Source organism: Mobula birostris, chromosome 3 (genome assembly GCF_030028105.1).
Source record: "Mobula birostris isolate sMobBir1 chromosome 3, sMobBir1.hap1, whole genome shotgun sequence".
Taxonomy (NCBI): Eukaryota; Metazoa; Chordata; class Chondrichthyes; order Myliobatiformes; family Myliobatidae; genus Mobula; species Mobula birostris.
In genome coordinates this window covers 111,898,422-111,925,202 of record NC_092372.1, presented here as the reverse complement: position 1 = coordinate 111,925,202, position 26,781 = coordinate 111,898,422, and the positions used below count along the sequence as shown (strand labels likewise).

At 42.1% G+C, this 26,781-nt stretch overlaps 2 protein-coding genes across 18 annotated transcripts in view; one reads left to right on the top strand and one right to left on the bottom strand.

Moving 5' to 3' along the window:
• The window catches only part of LOC140195221 (uncharacterized), a 276,914-nt gene extending 256,310 nt beyond the window's left edge, over nt 1-20,604 (bottom strand). For all 14 annotated transcript variants that reach the window (XM_072253210.1, XM_072253212.1, XM_072253206.1 and 11 more), the window contains exon 1: nt 20,397-20,604. The gene's annotated coding sequence lies outside the window, so the exon portion shown is untranslated. The remainder of the gene's footprint in view (nt 1-20,396) is intronic.
• Nucleotides 9,907-26,781, top strand: part of ank2b (ankyrin 2b, neuronal) — an 859,694-nt gene continuing 842,819 nt past the window's right edge. For all 4 annotated transcript variants that reach the window (XM_072253201.1, XM_072253200.1, XM_072253199.1 and 1 more), the window contains exon 1: nt 9,907-10,275. In XM_072253201.1, coding sequence (XP_072109302.1) covers nt 10,192-10,275 — 84 coding nt within the window. In that variant the 5' untranslated portion in view covers nt 9,907-10,191. The remainder of the gene's footprint in view (nt 10,276-26,781) is intronic.

Below are 26,781 nucleotides of genomic sequence, written 5' to 3'. Positions count from 1 at the left end.
CTGGGAGGCAACACACCATGCGGGTATCTCTGTCACAGAATCTCCTGTCTGTTCCCCTGACTATGGAATCCCCTACGACTACCGCATTCTTCTTCTCCCTCCTTCTCTCCTGCACGACAGCGTCAGGCTCAGTGCCAGAGACCCAGTCACCGTGGGCGTCCCCTGTCAGGTCATCACCCTCAACAGCATCCAGAACAAGATATTTGTTGCTGAGGGGGACAGCCACAGGGGTGCTCTCCACTATCCGGGTATTTCCCTTCCCTCTCTTGACAGTGACCCAGTTTTCTGACCCCTGTAGCCTAGGGATGACTACCTCCCTGTAGCTCCTGTCTATCACCTCTTCACTTTCCCTGATAAGCAGTAGGTCATCAAGCTGCAGCTCCAGATCCCTAACACGGTCTCTGAGGAGCTGTATCTCGGTGCACCTGGCGCAGATGTGGCCATCAGGGAGGCTGGAGGTCTCCCAGGATTCCCACATCTGACACCCTGAACAAAGCACTAACCCTGCAGGCATGCTATCTAATTCTACAGGAATGAAACACGTCTACTCACCCACTTACCTCGCCAAACAGATGAACTTTAAACTGTTAGCTCGTACTGTTAGCTGTGAGAGCCCTGCTGTTCCTGTCTGTCCGGGTCAATTCGTGAAGCGGGGGGGGAGAAAAAAGAGTTGGTGCTTCGCTCTCGCCTCGTCCGTTTACTGCCGAAGCCCGTTGAAGCCAAAACACTACACTCTGCTACCACTCACTCCACTGCCCGCTCTGACAGCTCATCAATAGATAATACAAAACAAACTGCTAGCGGGAAGGACTTTCTCAGTGTTTAACATAACAAAGAAGCATTCCCAAGTATAACATAACAAAGAAGCCATTTTAATTTGCCTACACAGTAACATAAAATACGAAACCCCCTTACACGAGTATGTACCAAGACTTCTGGCACCCTCCCTTTTCAGGATATCATGTATGCATTCACAAACATTTTGGACCCTGACACCAGGGAGACAAACTACCAGCTATGTTTCCTTTTTGTGTCCACAGAATTGACTGTCTGTTCCCCTAACTATAGAGTCCCCTACTCTTGCTGCAATCCTCTTCAGTTCCCTACCCTTCTGAGCCACAGGGCCAGACTCAGTGCCAGAGGCACAGCCACTGTTGCTTCCCGCAGGTAGGTCGTTCCCATTCCCCCCCAACAGTGCTCAAAATAGAGTACATATTGTTGAGGGGGACAGCCACAACGTGTTCTTCACTATCTGATGTTCCCCATTTCTCTCTCCTGACAGTCATCCATCTATCTGTCTCCTGTAGCCTTGGGGTGACTACCTTCCTGTAGCTCCTGTCTATCACTGCTTCACTTTCCCTGACAAGCTGAAAATCATCGAGCTGCACCTCCAGTTCCCTCACAAAGTCTCTAAGGAGCTGCATTTTGTTTTTAATTATTAATTTTTTTATTGCAACACCAACAAATTACATTCAATACAACCAGCTGCCAATTACATTTTGACTGTTTAACCCAGCCACCCCCCAACCTTCATCACCATCCCCCCTCCACCCCTCTCTCCCCCATCCCTCTCCCCTCCACCAATCAACTGAATAGTAGTACATACACAGACAAAGCATTCCTATTTTAACAAAAGATCTTTTAAATTAGATATCAAATTTGTCCACATTAAGATTGTGTTTGGTCGTGCATCATTTACTCTTGCTGATGAAAGTTCCAGGTAAGAAATGTCCAAAAAGCTCCGAAGCCAGTGAGTATTTGAAATATCATGGGGAGGTTTCCAACGCTGGACTACAATCTTCTTAGCTGCAGTCAGGCCTGCCAGCCAGATTTTGTGTGTTTTTTCCGTAAGGGAAAGGTGGGAGTCATCATTTAGAAGATGTACAGTGGGGTCCATTGGTAATTGTACCCCTGTTAGTTCTGTAAGAGTACTGATAACCTTCCCCCACAAACCAAAAACCCCTGGACATTCCCATACAACATGTATAAAAGAGCCAACGGTTCCATGGGGGCAAAATGAGCAATAAGGGTCAGGAACCAGTCCCATTTGATGTCTAATTCCCGGTGTTAAATATGCTCTATGACAAAATTTCAAGTGTATTTACCAATGATTTTGAGTTTTTCAAAGCACCGGCAGCATTATCCCAAATCGCATCCCAGTCTAAGTCTTGTCCCAATTCAGATATGTCCTTAACCCAAGCTTTCATTCCCGATGTGGGCATATAATTCTGGGAGTTTAATTTATCATAGATATATGACACTATCTGTCCTGGAGCACTCTGTATCCAACTTAAAATGGGATGGTCCTTTAAATCTGACCCTGAGGGAATGTCAGAGGCTTTACAAGCTGATCTTACTCAAAAGTAGAAGAAAAGAGAATGTTTCTGAACATTCTATCAAGATATCAGTTCTTGAAAGCTAAGGATACTACTTGCCCCATTAACATCCTGAAGAGTAGTAATACCTTTATCCTCCCAAGTTCTGTTAATAAATGGTTTCCCCCCAAATAGAAAACGATTATTGTTTCATAATGGAGATGATTTGCACCATACGCTTTTAAATTTTCAGAATTTTTCTGCTGCTCTAAACACTTGTAGTATATGGGTTAAAATCGGACCGTAATACAAATCACATTTTTCGGTAGACACACCTATACGGAGAAAGTCCTTCAACCTTATTGGTGCTATCAGCTCTTGTTCTATATTTTTCCAGGACAAAACCTTATCCTCCTCCATCCAATAGCGAAGACTTTTTAAAACAAATGCCCAGTGATACAATTTAAAATTTGGACATGCCAATCCCCCATTCGACTTTTTGTATTGTAGAGCTGACCATTTTATATTGGGTCTTTTACCATTCCAAACATAGTATTGTAGTAAGGAGTCCAGTCTTTGCCAATATCCTGCTGGAGGTGCAAGTGGGATCACTGATCTGATAAAATTAATGCGGGGTAAGATGTTCATTTTAATGACTGATATACAGGCCGGGATTGATGCTGGCAGGTGTCTCCATCTATTAATATCTTCTTCTATTTTTTTCAGAATTAAAGAGTAATTTGTTTTCGCCACAGATGACAGAGAATTATTAACTTTTATATCCAAGTAGAGGACTTCATTTGTAACTTTAAAATGGGGAGGAAGAGACACCTTACTTTTATCCGTATTAATCAGCATCAGTGCTGATTTTAACAAATTAACTTTGTATCCTGAAAGAAATCTAAATTGCTCCAGTGTTTTTAAAACATAGGGTTGAGTTTGTTGAACATTTGCCATATAAACTAGCGTGTCGTCCGCGTAAAGTGATATTGAATGCGATGTTGTACCTATTGTAATAGGGGAGATCTGAGGAGAGTTTCCAATTAAATGTGCAAGCGATTCAATAGATATAGTAAAAATTAAAGGAGACAAAGGGTTCCCTTGTCATGTGCCCCGTCCTATGTCAAATAACTCTGAGAAACCTCCTCCCACACATACCCGGGCTGAAGGATTAGCATACAGTGTTTGAATCATATTGATAAACTTATCACCGAACTTAAATTTTTTTAGAACTCCCCAAAGATATGGCCATTCAAGGCGATCGAACGCTTTTTCAGCATCTAGAAATAGCAGGCCACAGGCAGGCGGGATTTTATGTGTTGCACTCAGTACATGTAAGAGCCGGCGAATATTATCAGATGCGAGACGCCCCTTGATAAAGCCCGTTTGATCTACGGCTAATTATTTTCCCAACTACTGTCTCAAGTCTACTGGCTAAGACTTTGGAAAATATCTTGAGGTCGGCATCTATCAAGGAGATTGGACGATAATTGGCACACTCCAAGGGGTCCTTACCGGGCTCGGGTATAAGTGTGATCAGGGCTGTGTTTAGATCTCTATGGAAAGCGCCATTTCCAAAAGCATAATTTAATGTTTCTAACCTTACTGGTCCAAGAAAATCCCAAAGTGCCTGGTAAAGTTCCACAGGTATGCCATCTATGCCTGGCATACTGCCCTTATTTGTAGCTCTAACTGCTTTGGCTAGCTTGTCCAGTGTAGTAGGAGAGTTTAGAGTTTTGGTGTCCTCTAATGACAACATAGGGAGGTCTAATCCACTAAAAAAATCTGTGAAGTTATTCTCAGAAGGAACTGAGCCACTTGTATACAATTCTTTAAAGTAATTCTTGAATGTCTCGTTTATTTCCTCTGTTGAAGATACTAGTCCACGTTTAGCACATCTAATCGCTGGTATAGACCTGTTAGTTTCCTGTTTGAGCGTTAGAGCTAAACGATGGCTCGGTCTACTGCCTTCTGCGTAATACTTATGTTTGGTTATATGGATCATATATTCTGACCTGCTTCTTAATAAATCATTTAATTCTGCTTGTTATCTTTTGAGCTCGTTTTCTTTTGTTATGGTGTATATCCTTTTGAGATCATTCTCCAAAACCTTACATTCTTCTTCTAAGGTGGACATCTTTTGAAGCCGGCTTTTATGTGGGTGAGAACTGAACCATATGGCATTATTTCGTAAGAAACCCTTGATGGAGGTCCAAATCACTGTCACATCTGAGACACTATTTTTATTTAAATTTATAAATTCTGTCAGTTTTGTTCTCAGTTGTGATAGAAATTCGTCGTTTTTTAGAAGGGTGGAGTTAAACCTCCACCTAGTAGCCTTATTTTTAATTTTGCCTCTATTAAAAGTAGATATGACTGGGTTGTGATCAGATAGATGTCTGGGCAAAAATTCTATTGAGTGTACTAAAGGCAGCAGACCGGAGGATATAAGAATGTAATCTATCCGAGAGAAAGTTTTATGTCTTGTGGAGAAAAAGGTATAGTCTTTAGCAGTTGGATTATGCACCCTCCAAACATCCGTTAAATTTAAATCTGTTGGAAAAAGGTTAAGTGCTTTGGAAGCAGATTCTTGAGAGCTTGATATAGTTGAGGAAGATTTATCGAGGTTAATGTTTACCAAAGCGTTCATGTCCAAACCAACATATAGTTGGTAGTCACTTAACTTCAGTAATTGTGAGGTAATTGAGGGAAAAAATTCAACCTCGGATATAGTTGGGGCATATAGGCTAACGAATGCAACTTTTTTACCCTGAATGGATGTGCAGAAAAAAGCTAGACGTCCTTTATTGTCGGCGCTCGTCCTTTCAATTGATACATTAATGTTACGTCTCATTACTATCATAACTCCTTTCGTATGAGGACCATCAGCTGATGCCACAACGGGTTTATAAAAACGGTTTTGAACCCTGGGAATGTAATCAGGTTTAAGATGTGTTTCCTGTAATAGATCAATATCTCTTTCTGCGTAAGAAATCTAAAACCTTTGAACGCTTGTAGGGAGAGTTTAATCCTCTAACATTAAATGATACAATAGTAAGATTTTCTAATTTATCTGTGTTGTTCATCTTCCCTGGATCTGTTGTTGTAAGCTGGTGGTGGAGCCCTGAGTTACCTCCTTCCCACCCCCCCATCACCCCTCCCATTCAACCCTTTACTTTGTAACATCTGTGAGTGTCACTTAGCAATATCAGACACCGAACACTGACATCAACCGCCCCCCTTCCAGCACCAACAAATTAGAAAGGCAAAGCAGTTCTCATGGACGATCATATCAATGAGACAAGAAAAAAGAAACCTGGACAAACCTGTTAAACTATATAAGCGAAACCGTTTCTGTCTCAAATATCATATAACACATAATCAAGATCTCAACAGCTATCTTGCAAGAAACTGTCGCTTCAATAGACCGTCGCTTAGCGATAGCGCCAAGGACGTCTTATTTGGTGCCCATAAATGTAAACAAGTCTACTGGAGACATAACATTCTAACGTTAGTCAGAACAACCTGCTGTTTTTCAGCTTCTTTCTTGATAAAGCATTATATTTGGGTATATTGAATATTACCCTAAAACTCTGACCTGCAATAGTCAGAAACAAATTGGCCCCTTAACTAAATACAAAGGTGCAACAAATGACTTTCCGATAAAAGAATAGCCTGAAAACTTAACACCTAGAATGTTAACTTGCCCATGCCTGTTAGATTGCGCATACAGGCTAGTCCGAGCTCTTAATGCCGTTCCATCTCCTTCCGAGGGGCGTGTGGACTTTGCCCAGGGTCTTCTTCCGTATCTCCCAGCACCGATGATTTCAGAGCTTCTTTCGCTTCCTCTGCCGAGTTAAACGACATCTTCATGCCCTTGATATTCAATTTCAAAATCGCTGGGTATATGAGGAACGAGTCGATCCCCGTCTGTCGAAGTTCAGCGCAGATCTCCTTGTATCCCTGCCGTTCCTGCATCGTGCGGGGGATGTAGTCAGAGAAGAACTGTAGCTGGGTGCCATCAGGGAGAGTGGGTTTGCCTTCCTCGTGCCCTCCAGGACAGCCTGCTGGTCAGTGTACCATAGAAGCTTAAAAATCATGGTCCACGGTCTTGAGGTGTTGTTGGAAAAGACCCTATGTGCTCTATCGATCTCCAATGGAGTGTAGTGGGAATTCTTGAGCGCTGGAATTCAATTAGGCAGCATCTTCTGGAGGTAACCTCTTGGATCGTCACCCTCAGCGCCTGTCGGTAAGTTGACCAGCCACACATCATTTCTCCTGGATCTGTCCTCCAAGCCGTTTAGCTTCTTCCATATCTTAGTCACCTCCGCGAGACAGGAGTTAGTAACTTCCTCATTCTTGCGTAAGCAAACCTGAATGTTGTCTATTTTATTGAAGACCGTGTTAATTTTTTTAGCATGAATGTCCGCTTGCTCCTTCAACAACCGGAGAATGTTGCCATATGCTTCTGTATGGGGACAAGAGCCTTTTCCATCAACTCCTTTAGCATGTGGGCTACCGTTTCTTGAAGCGATTTCATATCCGTTGCCATTGAGTTTGTTTAATTAGCATAGCTATTTCTTTGAATGAATCGCTAGCTTGGTGTCGTCTGCTGGTATCTCGTTTCCTGGTTGAACTTGGATCTTTTTTTGAAGCCATGTCTTTAGTTAGATCTTTCTACAACTCAACCTTGTATTAAGACCGTCTATGAGCCCTGAATAACTTGAAAAAGGAGGGTTGTATGTCAGCGCTCAGTGCTGTGCTGCCATCTTGCCTCGTACCTCACCAGAAGTCCTCAGGAGATGCATCTTGATGCCCCTAGTGCAGATGTGACAATCAGGGAGGCTGGGAGTCTCCTGGAAATCCCACATCTGACACCCAGAACAGAAAACTGGCTCTGCAGATATCCCTATTCTCTCCATATTTAAATAGGAAATAAGGAATGAATTCACCTACGTACCTTGCTTTCGCCTGTTCTCACCAAAGGCTTGTTGAGCCAAAACCTTACTACTCCGCCTCAGACTATTCTGATGACCGCACCGCTAGGTGGTACCTCTCTTTTATAGGGACTGAGTTTCTCGTTGCAAGTCTTTGTTTAACCCAGCCAAATTTGAAGTGTTTCACTTTTGTGGGTCAAATGTAATGAGACAGTTAAGGGCAAGATCCTTTACAGTGTTAATGAGATATTAGGGTCCAAGTTCAACAAAGTGAAAGTGGCAACAAAGGTAGAGTGGTTATGAAGGCATGTGGCATGCATGATTTTATTAAACGAGGCATTGAGTTCAAAGGTCAAAAAGTTACATTGCAGCTCTATAAAATTCCAATTAGACCACATCTGGAGTATATATTGCATATAGTTCTGGTTGCTCCATTATCGAAAGAATGTTGAAGCTTTGCAAGGGTGCAGATGATACTGCCTGGATTACAGAGCTTGTGCTATAATGAGAGGTTGCACACAATTGGGCTGTTTTCTCTGGAGCGACAGAGGTTGAGGGAAGATCTGAAAGGTTTATAAAATTATGAGTGGCAAAAATAGACAGTATCTTTTCCCCAGGATCTAATACCAGAGGGGATGCATTTAAATGGTTCAGCAGAACATTGCGGGCCAAAGGGTCTGGTGGTGTGCTGCACTGTTTTGTCTTTTACAGAATTCTATTGCACTGGAGGGCACTTGTCGGTTTGCTGAAACCAGAACATTTCTTTCTCTCTTTTTTTTACATTTTACTAGCATTCTTCTAGGGTGCACCACAACCTGGTATGGAAGTTGTCCTGTCCAAGACCGAAAGAAGCTGCAGAAGATCGTGAACTCGGTGCAGCACATCACACAAACCAATCTTCCATCCATGGACTCACTTTACACCGCACGCTGTCGGAACGGTGCTGCCAGGATAATCAAAGACACGACCCACACAGCCAACACACTTTTCGTCCCTCTTCCCTCCGGGAGAAGGTTCAGGAGCTTGAAGACTCGTACGGCCAGATTTGGGAACAGCTTCTTTCCAACTGTGATAAGACTGCTGAACGGATCCTGACCTGGATCTGGGCCGTACCCTCCAAATATCCAGACCTGCCTCTCGGTTTTTTTGCACTACCTTACTTCACATTTTTCTATTTATGATATATAATTTAAATTTTTAATATTTACTAATTTTAACTGCTTTTAATATTTTAAATATATTTGTAATCCAGGGAGTGTGAAGCACAGAATCAAATATCACTGTGATGATTGTACATTCTAGTACCAATTGTTTGGCGACAATAAAGTATAAAGTACAAAGTACTTTTCCCTCCCATCTGCTAAAAATACATTAAGTGGTAATTCCCAGTGAATAATCCAGTTGGTTCTTGGTGGAAATGCATTTTTAAATTTACTAGATTTATTTCACTTTGTGAGAATCAAGAGACAACATTCGTTGGGATTTCATGGTGTGAGGGATATAAAGAGGGATATATATGGATATAAAGTAATTGCAAGCAGAATTTTTCTACTGAGGTTGAATGAGACTAGAACTGGATGTCAGATATTAAGGATGGTGCAGATTCAATTTCAACATTTAAGAGAAGTTCAGCTAAGTACATGAATGTGAGAGGAATGGAGAAATAGAGTTCAGGAACACAAAATAATCTGCAGATGCTGGGATCAAAGCAACACTCGGAAATTCAGTTGGAAGACCAGAGGTTTTTTTGAAAGACCAAAGCACTCTTCAAATCCTTCCCCCTCCTTCTTTCTTCAGTCCTGACGAAGGGTTCTGGCCCGAAACGTTGACTCATCGTTTCCACTGATGCTGCCTGACCTGCTGAGTTCCTCCAGCGTGCTGTGAATGTCGCCTAGAGTTCAGGAGCAGGTCGATGGAACTACGTAGAATAAGATTGCCATGGACTAGATGGATGGAGGGCTTGGTTTTGTGCTGTAATCTCCATGGCCTACCTACCGAAATTAAACCATTATTTTATAATAGTGAACACTGCTATCCCATAATATTACTTATACAGTTGTTTGTTAATTCTAAGCACACAATGCCACTTTGCAGCTTAAAACGCTGAACAACAAACAATAATATTTTTAAAGCACCTGAGCTGGATTAAGGGAAATCAAGTCTTCTCAACGCGGGTAACGTAAATGTGAATTTATTTAAATCACGTAAAGGTATTGTTTGTTCTTCAAACGTGCAGACTTCCATTCGTGAATGCAGTAATTTGCATGATATATAGGTTCGTGATGACTCTATAATTGCAATATCTTGTCCTGTAATATTGTTATTTTATGATATAATTGTCGTTTTAATGTTAGTAACGTTATCTACTCCCCGCTATGACATTGCATTATTAATTTGGAAAACATACTAAATGTAACAATCATTACAAGAACAACATTACTAATTCAAGTACCGACATATTATAAATCGTGATGCAAATCATTGGTATCACGTATCTTGGAACAGATGATCCTTGAGTGTGGGAGCAGAGTTACGGCAGATCAGAAGGGTTCTCCGTCCAGCATTCTGTTCTGTACGTAATCAAATCAGCGTGTGTTGTGGGGCATTGACGCCGGCTCCCAGACCGTCGCTAAAACTGAGTTGAGGCAGAGCTTGAATCGGCAGAGAGTGCTGCAGTTACCCGGGAACACGGACACACTCGTTTTGGCAGCACTACAAAGGTCAAAGTCTGCCCCCCCAACAAAAAAAATCTCCATCTACCTCCTCTTCTATCCGCCCCGTTCCCAGCTTTCATTAACCGAGTACAAAACAAAATCCGGCCAAAGGAGAACCAAAACCGGGGAAGTAGCGTCTGTAGTGAGAAGCAGAGGGTGGAGCGGAGCGGAGCGGAGCAGAGCTGTCTCACAGTCGTGCTTCATAACAGCCAGAGTGTGAAGAAAATGGCTTCTCCCTCCTCCTCCTCCTCCTCCTCCTCCCCGCAGGGAGGCGGGACTTCTCCAAACCCGCCAGATCGCATTTGCCAGGTGGGTTGTAACAATTGCAAAATATTTTTTTTGGTGGGAAATATTGATTTTTTTTCTCTCTCTCTGATATGTTATTTAACCTGCTTTGAGACTACAACCCTCTCCCGGCTCATAGAAAGGCCTTGAATTTGTTTCGGGGGCTGAAAGATAGGACTGACGTTGTCTGGGTTACCGAAATTCTTTGAAGTCTTCCATTTTTGAGGTCGCCTTCAACTGGGGGGGGGGGAAGGGAGAAATACTGGCCTAGATGCTTTGCGCTCGCCTTCCTGGTTCATCTGACGGTCGAGAGCAGCCAGTTTGCATGACTCAGCGGTGGGGAGTTGGTGTGTACGGACGAAAGTAGGTGCTATTGAAGGCGTATGCCTGGCTGATAGTACCAGTCCAAATCTCACTCTCTTCCCAAGCACACAACATGAATAATGAAATTCTGCATTAGTATTGGGTATTCAAATGTCAATTCAAACTGTGTGATAGTTGTTGAAGATGCAGATTTAATTTGATACGATTTGTCAGAATTATTATCTCATGTTTTTTTTGTCTTGGACGTTGTGTTAGTTTGGCTAGAGCGTGGAATGGGGTGGGGGCATCCCCATGCTGCGCATTTTAAACGTAATTACTTTGAACTCTGTACATCATTCAACATGTTTCGGTTTATGTGTGTAAGTTCGTTTGACATGGCGAATATTTGATAACTGATAGCAAAACAACAAAGATAGGCAATTTGCCAGGGAAATACTACATACATCTAGATAAGTCACTCAATTGTATACATTTGTGTAGGGCCCGTTTGTAATTACACTACCTTTTTTTCCACTCTTAATAAATTTGCCCTGTATTTGTGGCTACAATGCAATGAAATTGGCAACATTATTTGCTCTGACTGTAAACTAACCCGGACGTACACTGTGAAAAGTGATTGTCAATGATGCTCAATTTAGCGGCTGCATTGCTGATATTTTCATAGATGCAGTCTGCATGGCGATTTACGGGAACTTCAAATTGTGCATAATCCCACTGAAAATGTCAATTTTTTTGAATGTGCTACAACTGAGTTTTAAAAATAATCACTGGCTTTGGGGAAAAAAGTTCTAAAGTTCATGACTTAATGCTTTAAGTGTTTATGTAATAATTGTAAAGTATAAGGTTTAATTTAAAAACCTCCAATAGACAATTTTTTGCTATTAGACTCTTTCAGACATTGTCCTGAATTTACCAACCAATTATTTTTGCTTTAGCTGACAGTGCCTCATTTTTTAACCATAGGAAGACATCATATCAAAATATCCATCATACACCTAACATTTCCAGAAATACAGTTCCTTCATTAATTGAAGAACATCTGCATGTCCTTATTTTAAGATTATTTTCTGTAAACTTTAAAAATCATTATTTTTTACTTCTTGTTTCCTGTCTGTAAGAAATGACTAGCTGCTCAGTCTGTTTGATGGCATTAGTGTTATTGGGCTCACAGAGCCTCTAAGGAAGAAAGCTGACTGCAGATCACATCAATTGAGGATAAGTATCAACCAAAGAGCATGATAAATCTAAAATAATAGTGTAGATGCTAAAAGAAGCTGACCTGAATGGACGAACCATTGTTCTTATGTTTGCTTTTGGTAGATAGTAAAGCATGCTGGATTTGGGGTATGAGTGTAGAGTCTGTACACTAGACAAATGCACATTTACTTGATGAAAGTGGTAATTGTGACATTAGCACTTGAAATCCATAACTGTAGAAAAAGTCTTATTTATATAAAGTATGAGGGGTATAGTTCCCTGAAGGTGGAATCTCATATGGATAGGGTGGTGAAGAAAGCTTTTGGTATGCTGGCCTTTATTAATCAGAGCATTGAGTATAGGAGTTGGGATGTAATGTTGAAATTGTATAAGGCATTGTTAAGGCCAAATTTGGAATATTGTGTACGGTTCTGGTCACCGAATTATAGGAAAGATGTTAATAAAATTGTGAGAGTACAGAGGATGTTTACTAAAATATTGCCTGGGTTTCATCTCCTAAGTTACAGAGAAAGGTTGAACAAGTTAGGTCTTTATTCTTTGGATCGTAGAAGGTTGAGGGGGGGCTTGATAGAGGTGTTTAAAATTATGAGAGGGATTGATAGAGTTGACGTGGATAGGCTTTTTCCATTGAGGGTGGGGGAGATTCAAACAAGAGGACATGAGTTGAGAGTTAAAGGGCAAAAGTTTAGGGGTAACATGAGGGGGAACTTCTTTACTCAGAGTGGTAGCTGTGTGGAACGAGCAGAAGTGGTTGAGGCAGGTTCAATGTTGTCATTTAAAGTTAAATTGGATAGATATATGGACAGGAAAGGAATGGAGGGTTATGGGCCGAGTGCAGGTTGGTGGGACTAGGTGAGAGTAAGAGTTCGGCACGGACTAGAAGGGTTGAGATGCCCTGTTCCCGTGCTGTAATTGTTATATGGTTACATGGTTATAGATAGGGCAAATGCAAGCAGGCTTTTCCCACTGAGGTGTGTGAGACTAGAACTGGAAACCATGGATTTAGGGAGTAGGGTGGAATGTTTAAGGCGAACAGGAGGAGGAACTTCTTCACTTAGAGAGTGATAAGAGCGTGGAACAAACTGCCAGTGGAAGTGGTGGATTTGGGTTTGAATTGAACATTTAATAGTTACATGGATGGGAAAAGTCTGGTGGATTAGGCAGATTATAGTTCAGCACAGAGTAAATGGGCTGAATGATCTGCTTCTGTTCTGTGGTGTTCTATGACTCTATTTTAACATCAGTTGTTAAATGGAAAATGAGAAGAAAGATTTTTAATTTTTTAAATCCAAACTACTTTTCCTGAATATTAAAAGTAATAATTTTATTATAGATTCATATCATAAAGTTACAAGGTCATAGGGCAGAGGAACAAGCCCACCTTGTCCATGACAATCACCAAGTATCTGTTTCCCACCACAATGTTTATATTATGCACCAAGTACTCATCTAGATATTTCTTAATTTTTGTGAGCTTTTCTGTTTCCACTACCCTATCAGGTAGTGCATTCCAAATACCAATTGCCTGCAGCATGAAAACTGTTACTTTTTCCCCTAAATCTATGCCTTTAGGCTATGGCTGTCTAAGCTATGGAGAAACATTGACTACTGTCTACCCTGTTTATGCCACTGAACCTGTGTATAGCATTTGTGGACCTCTGTCAGGATCCCCCTCAGCCTTCTGTGCCCAAAGTAAAACAATCACAGCCTATTCATTCTTTCCTCATCATTGATGTGCTTTATCCCAGACAATATCTTTGTGAATCTAATTTTAAAATCAACTATCTCCCTATACTGCTGTATTCAGAAATGTTGTTTGAAAACAAAAGTCCCTCTGTTCATCAATATTTCTTAGATCCATCATGATTGCCTTACCTCTATTCAATCTCCCAAAATGTATCACTTAATCGGGATTAAATTCCATCTGCCATTGCTCTGTACTACTTACAAAACAAGATCAATCTTGTTCTGTAGCCTGAGACTGTCCTTCTCACTACACCACCAGTTTGGTGTCTTCTACAAAAAAAAAATCCTGCCTCAATAGTACCTAAGTCATTCCTGTACATACAAATGGTAAGAGTCCCACTTTTGGCCACTATGGTACAAAACATTATCATTCTTTGGATCCACTTTGTCAACTCGCCAGGATATCATGGACCAGCCTTCCATGTGGTACCTTGTTAAATGCCTTACTAATGTCCCTGTAGAGTACATCATCCACATTGCCCTCATCTACATACTTAGATACAGGTTCAAAAAGCTTAGTCAGGTTTTCAGACAGCCATGCTGACTGTTGATGGTTAGTCCATAATGTGTGTTTTGTGGATTAATATTTATTAAGAAATGAGGCTCTCCAATGTTTTTAAAGTCAGTGACTTGACCATGGAGGCAACAAATATCCTACGCTTTAGATCTAGACTATGTTTAGTCAAATAATACAAGGGAAATGTTCATTGTGAACAGACACAGTTTGCATGATTGAAGTATCTAATCTCCATCAAATGGTGGGATTGCATTCAGTTGTGATGCAGAATCAAATACCCTGACTTAAATTATGTGCATCAAGTTAGAGTGCCAGAAGAACATAGTTTGGGTTAGTGTAAGAGGTAAGAATAAAACTGTCCAAGAATATGATTGTAAGAAATAGAGCCAAGGGTGCAGTGGAATTCTGCTTACTTGCTATAATGTTAAAGATACTCATGGTGAAAAATGTAATTGGAAAATAAGTACAAAGATAGAACAAAATTGTAAATAAAATGCTGGCAAGCTCAACAGGCCAAGCTACAGCTATGGGAAGAGAACGGGAGTTAACATTTCAGGTCAAATACCCTTTTTTTTAAAGAATAGGGTTAATGATCATGTCGTATAATCATATAAATTACTTGGGCAATTTCATTCTATTTACAGTTATCCTTAATTTATTTTTAATAAACTGTAACAGAATAAATAACATGGCAAGCTATTAGATTTTTGTTTATTCTTTGCATGTGGCCATCATAGTTTTAACTTTTTAAATATTCACCAATTGAGATTAAAAAAACAAATACATGAAAAGAGGTTCCTATGATATCCTACAGGTTATTCTAAGCATTTGAAATAAATACCTGGAAAATTACAAAAACTTTAAAAGTTGAATACTACTTCCTTTTTTAAAATCACAACACTGCTATAGTTTAGTCTTGCTCATTAAAAACACACTATTAGTTTTAATTTTGTTATTTAAGTAAATATTGTATATGATATTTGGCTAATTATCTGAAGTTCAGTATTCTTGAACTATAATCTGGTATTAACAAATCCCTGTGTGTTCTGTTTCTTTTAAAATTGCAATGACCATTAGTAAGATTTTTCAAATGACAAGTCATCACAGCCAGAGATTACTGCACCATATCTGTTTCAGAAAGGTGGATTCTGATGTTTTTCTTAATTGCATTTTAGCCCAGATGGGTGTACCTGACTGAGTTCTAAAGACTTGTACTGACCAACTGGCTGGATTGTTCACCAATATCTTTAACCTCTTGCTTCAGCAGTCTGAGGTACCCATGCGCTTTAAGCAAGCTACAATTATACCAGTGCCTAAGAAGAATGTGGTAATCTGACTCAATGGACTACCGTCCAGTAGCACTTACATGCACTTTGAAGTGTTTTGAGAGGTTGGTGACGAACCACATCAACTCATACCTAGATCTGCTCCAAATTACCTACTGGCACAAGAGGTCCACACCAGGTACCATTTCATTGGCACATCACTGAACACTGGAGTACCTAGACAGCAAAGATGATGATGCTCTTTATCAACTACAACTTGGTATTCAATACTATCATTCTCTTAGAACTAATCAATAAGCTTCAAGACCTTGACCTCACTACTTCCTTGTGCAATATGATCCTCGATTTTGTCACTTGCAGGCCCCTGTCAGTTTAGCTAGGCAACAATATCTCCTCCACAATCTCCATCAGCACAGGTGCATCACAAAGCTGTGGTGCTTAGTCTCCCTTTACACCTCTGACTGTGTGGCCATGTACAACTCCAGTACATATTTAAGTTTGCTGACAACACAACATTGTCATCGGCTGAATCGAATGTTGTAAGAGGGAGATTGAAAATCTGGCTGAGTGGTGCTGGGCCACATGGCCTGACTCGCCACACGGTCAGCAGAGATTGAGACGTGGTATGTGGCAGGGGCAGCATGGTGCTGGTTGGACCTGTCTCATGGCATCTCCTCGTCAGTTTCCTCCTCTGCCTCAGTGACACAAGCCTAGGCTTGTGGTGTGTGAGGTGATGCTGGAATACTTTGGAGGGGCTAAAATTGCTTCTGTCCTCTTTACCTCTGCCAGTGCCTTGGCCAGCTATGATGGTCAGGTGAACTTGCTGCTGAAGACTCTCAGGAGTCAGCTTCTTTCCTTCCTAGGCCATGGGAGGGACTGGAGGTAGCTATGCTAAACACAGAGGCAGAGGTTTGCCATGAATACCCCCAGGCTTTCTCCCACACAGCGCTGCCTGCTGTGCATTTCTTTCCTCATTGCCTCATCCAATGGCCTCTGCTCGAAACAATGCTCCAATGCCACTATGAGGGCTCTCTAGTCACACTGCTCAGCTGGCATTTGGTCAAGGTGGGCCTACAGGGCATCCCCTTCCAGCACCAGGGCAAGGTGCACTGCCACCTCGGTGAGGTTCCAACAATATCTCGGTGCGGTAATTTTGACTGGCGCCAGGTAAGGCTCTAGGTACTGGTATTATTGTATCTGGGAAGCTTCAGGGAGAACCTTGTGGTATTAATTGCTGGGCCAGTCAGTCTTCCTTTTTCTGCGGCGGTGGTGCCCACTGCGTTGCCATCCTCCCATGGCTGCAGCTTCTTGGGTTCTCTGGCACGGGTCACGAGGGAGGCGGGTTATACGCTCCAGCGTGTACCTCAGGTTGGGGAGCATTGGGGTTCACTGAGAAGGCACTATGCTCAGTTCCCAAGTTCTCCCTCTGGGTCGGCAACACTGCTCAGAACTTCAACTTATTCCCTGGGTCTTCAGGCACTCCATCGGAAGTTATTGCTCTTCATTTTGCCGTCAAATTCTGATCCCACTCCTGACACCAATGTAGGGAACTTTCGGTCCATAATGACAGACAAGAAGAGCTCATTTATCTCAACTACAGTTTTTATTGCGACATGCACAATGACAGATAGAGCGCCATTGCTTGCTGAGAACCAACTCAGTCACATACAGATAGAGGAGTCAGGATTACCCATAAACACACAAGCGAGAAACTGTATAACCTAAGCTAAAATGTAATAACAAATCAAATTGAACATCTCACCATAACTCTGCAAACACATTTTAAAAGAAGAACAGTAACACTGAGAATGCTGGGGCGAGCTGTCAATCACAGTTCCAGCTGCCCCTGGAGCACCACACAATTATGGTTCTTGGATTTACTGAGCATGCCAGCAAGAAAACAAATCTCAGGGTTGTGTTTTGTGACAGATATGTACTTAAATAAAAAAATTACTTTGAACTTCAATAATGCAGAAATGTATCCTTTAAAATTGTTGTCTGTGCAATTTTTAATTAACAATAATGGTAATAGTGAATATGTCAATCAGAAACTTCAAATCTATTTCGTGCTCTGCAGAAGCTTCCTGAACTGCTGAATATTTTCAGCATTTTCTGTTTTTAACTTAAGTATCACTTTAAATTTAAAGCAATTGTATCCTGAGGTTCATCGCAAAAAATAACAATTTAAATATGATTCTGTATCTGATTCTAACCACTGAGTGGAAATATTTCCCCAAATCTTGTTACACTTTTGCCTTCTTTTTCCTTTGTACTTTGATTTCAAAATCTTTTACCTCATTTGAGAGACCTTAAACATCTTCTTTTCTGCAATCTTTGGATCGGGATACTATCTTAAGGCAGTACCCACCTCTTGCACCTGTTTTCATTAGTCATTAATCTGAGCCCTCGCTCAATTCCCTCATAGCTTTTAATCAGTACTTCATGCCAAATCAAAGAATCATAGGTGCAGTTTGTTGGTGAATCAAGAAAATTAAAAATATACCTCTTGCCCATCCTCTGGGTCCCGCCCCCCCCTTGACTTTCTTCCCGGACCTCCTGTCCCATGATCCTCTCGTATCCCCTTTTGCCTATCACCTGTCCAGCTCTTGGCTCTATCCCTCCCCCTCCTGTCTTCTCCTATCATTTTGGATCTCCCCCTCCAATTTTCAAATCCCTTACTCACTCTTCCTTCAGTTAGTCCTGACGAAGGGTCTCGGCCTGAAACGTCGACTGCACCGCTTCCTACAGATGCTGCTTGGCCTGCTGCGTTCACCAGCAACTTTGATGTGTGTTGCTTAAATTAAAAATATACTTTATTTTATTGTCACCAAACAATTGATACTAGAGCCTACAATCATCACAGCGATATTTGGTTCTGTGCTTTGCACTCCCTGGAGTACAAATTGATAGTAAATATTAAAAATTTGAATTATAAATCATAAATAGAAAAGGGAAAGTAAGGTAGTGCAAAAAAAAACCGAGAGGCAGTTCCGGATATTTGAAGGGTATGGCCCAGATACGGGTCACGACAGTGAAACATTAGTAAAACACCTATGTCAGGATGCTATTCATTGACTATAGCTCAGCATTTAACACCGTTATTCCCTGATTGAGAAGTTACAGAACCTGGGCCTCTGTACTTCCCTTTGCAATTGGATCCTCAACTTCCTAACCGGAAGACCACAATCTGTGTGGATTGGTGACAATATCTCCTCCTCGCTGATGATCAACACTGGTGCACCTCAGGGGTGTGTGCTTAGCCCATTGCTCTACTCTCTCTATACCCATGACTGTGTGGCTAGGCATAGCTCAAATACCATCTATAAATTTGCTGATGATACAACCATTGTTGGTAGAATCTCAGATGGAGACGAGAGGGTGTACAGGAGCAAGTTATGCCAACTAGTGGAGTGGTGTCGCAGCAACAACCTGGCACTCAATGTCAGTGAGATGAAAGAGCTGATTGTGAACTTCAGGAAGGAAGACGAAGGAACACATACCAATCCTTATAGAGGGATCAGAAGTGGAGACAGTGAGCAGCTTCAAGTTCCTGGGTGTCAGGATCTCTGAGGATCTAACCTGGTCCCAACATATCGATGCAGCTGTAAAGAAGGCAAGACAGCGGCTATACTTTATTAGGAGTTTGCAGAGATTTGGTATCTCAAAAACTTCTGTTGATGTACCATGGAGAGCATTCTGACAGTCTGCATCACTGTCTGGTATGGGGGGGGCGGGGGGGGGGGGAAGGTGGCTACTGCACAGGACCGAAAGAAGCTGCAGAGGGTTGTAAGTTTATTTGGCTCCATCTTGGGTACAAGCTTACAAGTTACCCAGGACACCTTCAAGGAGTGGTGTCTCAGAAAGGCAGCGCCCATTATTAAGGACCTCTAGCACCTAGGGCATGCCCTTTGCTCAATGTTACCATCAGGTAGGAGGTACAGAAGCCAGAAGGCACACACACAGCGATTCAGGAACAGCTTCTTCCCCTCTGCCATCTGATTCCTAAATGGATATTGAACCCATGAACACTACCTCACTTTTAAAATATATATGATTTCTATTTTTGCACATGTTACGTACACGCAACCCTGTAAAAGTATCAGCAGCAAAAGAACACACCTGGAGTCTGGTTTTGCAGTTAATAATCACTATCTTATTAGTTGCTACGTAATATGGTAACTTAAACCAGATCAATCAAGGGTAAAGGGTTATGCATATATAGATGTATAGATAGAGTTCCCAAACTCATTCGAAATCAGGTGGCAAGAGTTACAATCTTACAATGGTATATAAGAAAGTTCAGTTCAATCTTCAGGTTAATTAATGTGAGATATTTGTAATCCAAAGGCGAATATTGTGAGAAGGCAATTACGTCGATATTCCACAAATTCCATGACAGCAATACAAAATAACAATAGCAGTAGGTTTTGTCTCCGAAGTTGTTCCACTCCACACATGAAGTATCACCGACAGTGATCTACAACAAATATCCTTTCAACACAAGTGGTACCACACCCGAATTCAGCTATGGGTCATCCCAAAGTGGTAGTCACAGGATACTCAAACGGAATCCACATATGGATTATCATCAACAGTAGCTTATCACAAAGGGGACCATCTTCAAGGGAACCACCACCCAGGCAAGGGTTGACACACCAGTAGATTCCACGCGGTTACCCCAAACACACAACGTGATAGCCACTTCTCCAGTTCCATGACAAACTAAATAACTCCAACAGTGATTTGCTGCAGGGTGCCTTTCTGCAGTGAACTACCACACCCAGACAAAGGTAAGCACACATGTGGTATTCACAAAGGTTTTCCCCTCACCAGAGAACCCACTCCTGTGGATTAACTATGTGACATTCACACTTTCGTATTTGAATGGAATCAAACTCATCCCTTATGGGCTACTTGGAGAGAGTCCAAACAGTGACCTCTTTGTCACTAGGATTCTTCTGTTTCAAACTTTTCTCTCCCCTCTCTGCAACTACTTCCAGATGCAGCAACTTATAAGAATCATTTATCAATACTGTGGATCGATCTCAACTCACCCCTTTTGGGCTACTGAAAGTTTAAACCAGCAACCGACTCACTGGTGTCTTCCATTAACCGAATCCATCTTGACTCTGAATTGTGTGTCTGTGTGAAAGTCATCTGACCTTGCTTATTCAAAACAAACTGCGAACTGTATAAATAATCGATTGTCCATCAAATAACTCCAACTGTCTTTCACAGTGGCAACCCAGAAGCCGACAGCAGTTCTGTAGTGTCCTTGTATAAATTCATTTCGCTGCAGAGAAATATAAACATGAACTGGTCACCATAGCAACCAAGCAATTTTGTAGACAGTAGAAATTCAACAGAGTCCAGAAGTCAGTCTTGATTTCCCCCCCTCTCCCCCCTTAAAGGCATAGTCCATAACAAATAAAACTTAAGATCCCGTTACACACAATTTTTAATCTATTTAATATACATATGCTGTAATTGATTTACTTTATTTTTTCTTCTATATTATGTACAGGTATTGCATTGAACTGCTGCTGTTAAGTTAACAAGTTTCATGACACATGCTGGTGATAATAAACCTGATTCTGTTTCTGAAACATAATTTTTGGAACATTGTGTTTTTATTCTTAAAAATACAAGATCTATAATTTTCATCTTGGATTAACTGACCGGGTCGGAAGCCTGGCCCAAGTCAGCCAGATTTCCATACAAGCTATGGCATTTAGATAGAGTGGGCTCAGTCTTTCATCTGTTGTTTTTTTTTAACCTTGATGTACAGTTAATTTTATAATGCTTTGAAGTGAAAGCAGATTAAAAATATTATTCACATGACTGTTTCATACGTTGAATGCATAAAATTTTGAGGAAATGAAAATCCCTAAAAGCCATGCTGAGATAGTATAATACTTATTGATTTTAAGACTGTTAAACTTGGAAAAATACAATTCTATGATTATCTCATCATGATTAAAATGACCAGAGAATGCAATGTGCTGACAGCATAAGCTGGCAACAAGGTCTATATCTTACAAAAACACACAGATTAGTAGGTAAATTGGTCACATTGGTGGAATTGGGTGGTTTGGGCGCATTGGGCTACGAGGGTGAATTACTGTATCTCTAAGTAAATACACTGGGATATGGGAACAGAAAAGACACGGAGTTTAATCCAGCCAAGTATGAGGTGAAAAATGAAATATTAAGGGAAAGTACACAGTTGATGGCAGGTGCCTTAGTAGTATTGATTAACTGAGGGATCCTGGGGTCCAAGTCCATACCTCTCTGAAAGTAGCTACACAGGTTGACAGGGTGGTACCGTGAGGTATATAGTGTGCCTGACTTTTAGTTGATGCTTTGAAATTGTACGGGATCTTTATAAAACTCTGGTTAGGCTGCACCTAGAGTACTGTATTTAATTCTAGTCCCCCCTTTATAGGAGATGGAGGCTTTGGAGAGGGTGGAAAAGAGAATTAGATAGCATGCCTGCAGGGTTAGTGCTTTGTTCAAGGTGTCAGATGTGGGAATCCTGGGAGACTTCCAGCCTCCCTGATGGCCACATCTGCGCCAGGTGCACCGAATTGCAGCTCCTCAGAGACCGTGTTAGGGATCTGGAGCTGCAGCTTGATGACCTAGTGCTTATCAGGGAAAGTGAAGAGGTGATAGACAGGAGCTACAGGGAGGTAGTCATCCCTAGGCTACAGGGGTCAGAAAACTGGGTCACTGTCAAGAGAGGGAAGGGAAATACCCGGATAGTGGAGAGCACCCCTGTGGCTGTCCCCCTCAGCAACAAATATCTTGTTCTGGATGCTGTTGAGGGGGATGACCTGACGGGGGATGCCCACGGTGACCAGGTCTCTGGCACTGAGCCTGGCGCTGTTGTGCAGGAGAGAAGGAGGGAGAAGAGAAATGCGGTAGTCGTGGGGGATTCCATAGTCAGGGGAACAGACAGGAGATTCTGTGAGCCTGACAGAGATACCCGCATGGTGTGTTGCCTCCCAGGTGCCAGGGTACGGGATGTCTCGGATCGGGTCCTGAATATTCGAAAGGGGGAGGGTGAGCAGCCAGTTGTCTTGGTACATGTTGGTACCAATGACATAGATAGGATAAAGGCGGAGGTCCTGAAGAGAGATTTCCAGGAGTTAGGAAGGAAGCTGAGAAGCAGGACCTCCAGGGTAGTAATCTCGGGATTGCTACCTGTGCCACGTGCTAGCGAGGGCAAGAGTAGTCGGATCAGGCAGATGAATGTGTGGTTGAGAGACTGGTGTAGGGGGCAGGGCTTCAGATTCTGGATAATTGGGATCTCTTCTGGGGGAAGTATGACCTGTTCAAAAAGGACAGGTTACACCTGACCCCGAAGGAGACCAATATCCTGGCGGGAAAGTTTAATAGAGCTGTTAGGGAGGGTTTAAACTAATTTGGCAGGGGGATGGGAACCGGAATGATAGAGCGGAGGAAGGGGAAAACAGAAATAAATTTAAGATAGTGAGCAGTAAAGATGTCAGGAAAGACAGGCAGGTGATGGGGCAAATTTGTAGCCATTGGGATGAGTTACAGTGCAATAAAGTTGCAGTGAAATCAAAGCAAAAAGTATCAAATACTGGTCTTAAGGTGTTGTACTTAAATGCACGCAGCATAAGAAATAAGGTGGATGATCTTGTTGTACAGCTACAGATTGGCAGGTATGATATTGTGGCCATCACTGAGACCTGGCTAAAGGATGCATGTCTCTGGGAGCTGAACGTCCAAGGATACACGGTGTATCAGAAGGATAGGAAGGTAGGCAGAGGGGGAGGTGTGGCTTTATTGGTAAGAAATGATATTAAATCATTAGAAAGAGGTGATATAGGATCGGAAGGTGCAGAATCTTTATGGGTCAAGCTAAGAAATAGCAGGGGTAAAAGGACCCTGATGGCAGTTATTTATAGGCCTTCAAACAGCTGCAGGGATGTGGACTACAAATTACAACTGGAAATAGAAAAGGCTTGTCAGAAGGGCAGTATTATGATAATTGTGGGGGATTTTAACATGCGAGTAGATTGGGAAAATCAGGTCAGCACTGGATCTCAAGAGAGAGAATTTGTAGAATGTCTGCGAGATGGCTTTTTAGAACAGCTTGTTGTTGAGCCTATTAGGGGATCGGCTGTACTGGATTGGGTATTGTGTAATGAACCGGAGGTGATTAGAGAGATTGAGGTGAAGGAACCCTTAGGAGGCAGTGATCATAACATGATTGAGTTCACTGTGAAATTAGAAAAAGAGAAGCCGAAATCTGATGTGTCAGTATTTCAGTGGAGTAAAGGAAATTACAGTGGCATAAGAGAGGAACTGGCCAAAGTTGACTGGAAAGGGACACTGGCGGGAAAGACAGCAGAGCAGCAGTGGCTGGAGTTTATGCGAGAAATCAGAAATATGCAAGACAGGTATATTCCAAAAAAGAAGAAATTTTCGAGTGGAAAAAGGATGCAACCGTGGTTGACAAGAGAAATCAAAGCCAAAGTTAAAGCAAAAGAGAGGGCATACAAGGAAGCAAAAATTAGTGGGAAGAGAGAGGATTGGGAAGTTTTTAAAACCTTACAAAAGGAAACCAAGAAGGTCATTAAGAGAGAAAATATTAACTATGAAAGGAAGCTAGCAAATAGTATCAAAGAGGATACTAAAAGCTTTTTCAAGTATATAAAGAGTAAAAGACAGGTGAGAGTAGATATAGGACCGATAGAAAATGATGCTGGAGAAATTGTAATGGGAGATGAGGAGATGGCAGAGGAACTGAACAAGTATTTTGCATCAGTCTTCACTGAGGAAGACAGCAGTATACCGGACACTCAAGGGTGGCAGGGAAGAGAAGTGTGCGCAGTCACAATTATGACAGAGAAAGTACTCAAGAAGCTGAATAGGCTAAAGGTAGATGAATCTCCTGGACCAGATGGAATGCACCCGCATGTTCTGAAGGAAGTAGCTGTGGAGATTGCGGAGGCATTAGCGATGATCTTTCAAAAGTCGATAGATTCTGGCATGGTTCCGGAGGACTGAAAGATTGCAAATGTCACTCTGCTATTTAAGAAGGGGGCAAGGAAGCAAAAAGGAAATTATAGACCTGTTAGCTTGACATCCGTGGTTGGGAAGTTGTTGGAGTCGATTGTCAAGGATGAGGTTACAGAGTACCTGGAGGCATATGACAAGATAGGCAGAACTCAGCATGGATTCCTTAAAGGAAAATCCTGCCTGATAAACCTATTACAATTTTTTGAGGAAATTACCAGTAGGCTAGACAAGGGAGATGCAGTGGATGTTGTATATTTGGATTTTCAGAAGGCCTTTGACAAGGTGCCACACATGAGGCTACTTAAAAAGATAAGAGCCCATGGAATTATGGGAAAGTTACATACGTGGATAGAGCGTTGGTTGATTGGTAGGAAACAGAGAGTGGGTATAAAGGGATCCTATTCTGGTTGGCTGCCGGTTACCAGTGGTGTTCCGCAGGGATCAGTGTTGGGGCCGCTTCTTTTTACATTGTACATCAACGATTTGGATTATGGAATAGATGGCTTCGTGGCTAAGTTTGCTGACGATACGAAGATAGGTGGAGGGGCCGGTAGTGCTGAGGAAATGGAGAGTCTGCAGAGAGACTTGGATAGATTGGAAGAATGGGCAGAGAAGTGGCAAATGAAGTACAATGTTGGAAAGTGTATGGTTATGCGCTTTGGCAGAAAAAATAAATGGGCAGACTATTATTTAAATGGGGAAAGAATTCAAAGTTCTGAGATGCAATGGGACTTGGGAGTCCTCGTACAGGATACCCTTAAAGTTAACCTCCAGGCTGAGTCAGTGGTGAAGAAGGCGAATAAAATGTTGACAGCCATTTCTAGAGGAATAGAGTATAGGAGCAGGGATGTGATGTTGAGGCTCTATAAGGCGCTGGTGAGACCTCACTTGGAGTACTGTGGGCAGTTTTGGTCTCCTTATTTAAGAAAGGATGTGCTGACGTTGGAGAGGGTACAGAAAAGATTCACTAGAATGATTCCAGGAATGAGAGGGTTAACATATGAGGAACGTTTGTCCGCTCTTGGACTGTATTCCTTGGAGTTTAGAAGAATGAGGGGAGACCTCGTAGAAACAGTTCGAATGTTAAAAGGCCTGGACGGAGTGGATGTGGCAATGTTGTTTCCCATGATGGGGGAGTCTAGTATGAGAGGGCATGACTTAAGGATTGAAGGGCGCCCTTTCAGAACAGAAATGTGAAGAAGTTTTTTTAGTCAGAGGGTGGTGAATCTATGGACTTTGTTGCCATGTGCAGCAGTGGAGGCCAAGTCATTGGGTGTATTTAAGGCAGAGATTGATAGGTATCTGAGTAGCCAGGGCATCAAAGGTTATGGTGAGAAGGCAGGGGAGTGGGACTAAGTAGGAGAAAATGGATCAGCTCATGATAAAATGGCGGAGCAGACTCGATGGGCCGAATGGCCTACTTCTACTCCTTTGTCTTATGGTCTTATGGTCTAAGAGGTTTACTAGGACACTGCCTGGATTAGAGAGCCTGTGCTATAATAAGATGTAGGACAAACACCTCTACTTTCTGAGGAGGCTGAAGAGAGCTGGACTATGCACCTCAATATACATTATCTTCTACAGTTCTGCAGCTAAGAGCATCCTAACATGCTGTATCACCACGTGAAATGGAGACTACATTGTGGCGGACAGGAGGGTTCTATAATGTGTAGTTAAAACTGTCCAAAGCATCACTGGCATCAGCCTACCAGCCATCAAGGACATACAAAACACGAGAAAATCTGCAGATGCAGGAAATGTTGACTGTTTACTCTTTTCCATAGATGCTGACTGGCCTGCTGAGTTCCTCCAGCATTTTCTGTGGAGAAACATAGAAAAACTACAGCACAATACAGGCCCTTCAGCCCACAATGCTGTGCCAAACATGTCCTTATTTTAGAAATTACCTAGGGTTACCCATAGCCCTCTATTTTTCTAAGCTCCATGTACCTATCCAGGGGTCTCTTAAAAGACCCTATCGCATCCATCACCATCATCATCGCTGGCAGCCCATTCCATGCTCTCACCACTCTCTGAGTAAAAAAACTTACCCCTGACATCTCCTCTGTACCTACTTCCAAGCACCTCAAAACTATGCCCTCCCATGTTAGCCATTTCAGCCCTGGGAACAGGCTTCTGACTATCCACACAATCAATGCCTGTCATCATCTTATACACCTCTATCAAGTCACCTCTCTTCCTCCATCGCTCCAAGGAGAAAAGGCCAAGTTCACTCAACCTATTCTCATAGGGCATGCTCCCCAATCCAGGCAACATCCTTGTAAATCTCCTCTGCACCCTTTCTATAGTTCCCACATCCTTCCTGTAGTGAGGTGACCAGAACTGAGCACAGTACTCAAGTGGGGACTGACCAGGGTCCTATAAAGC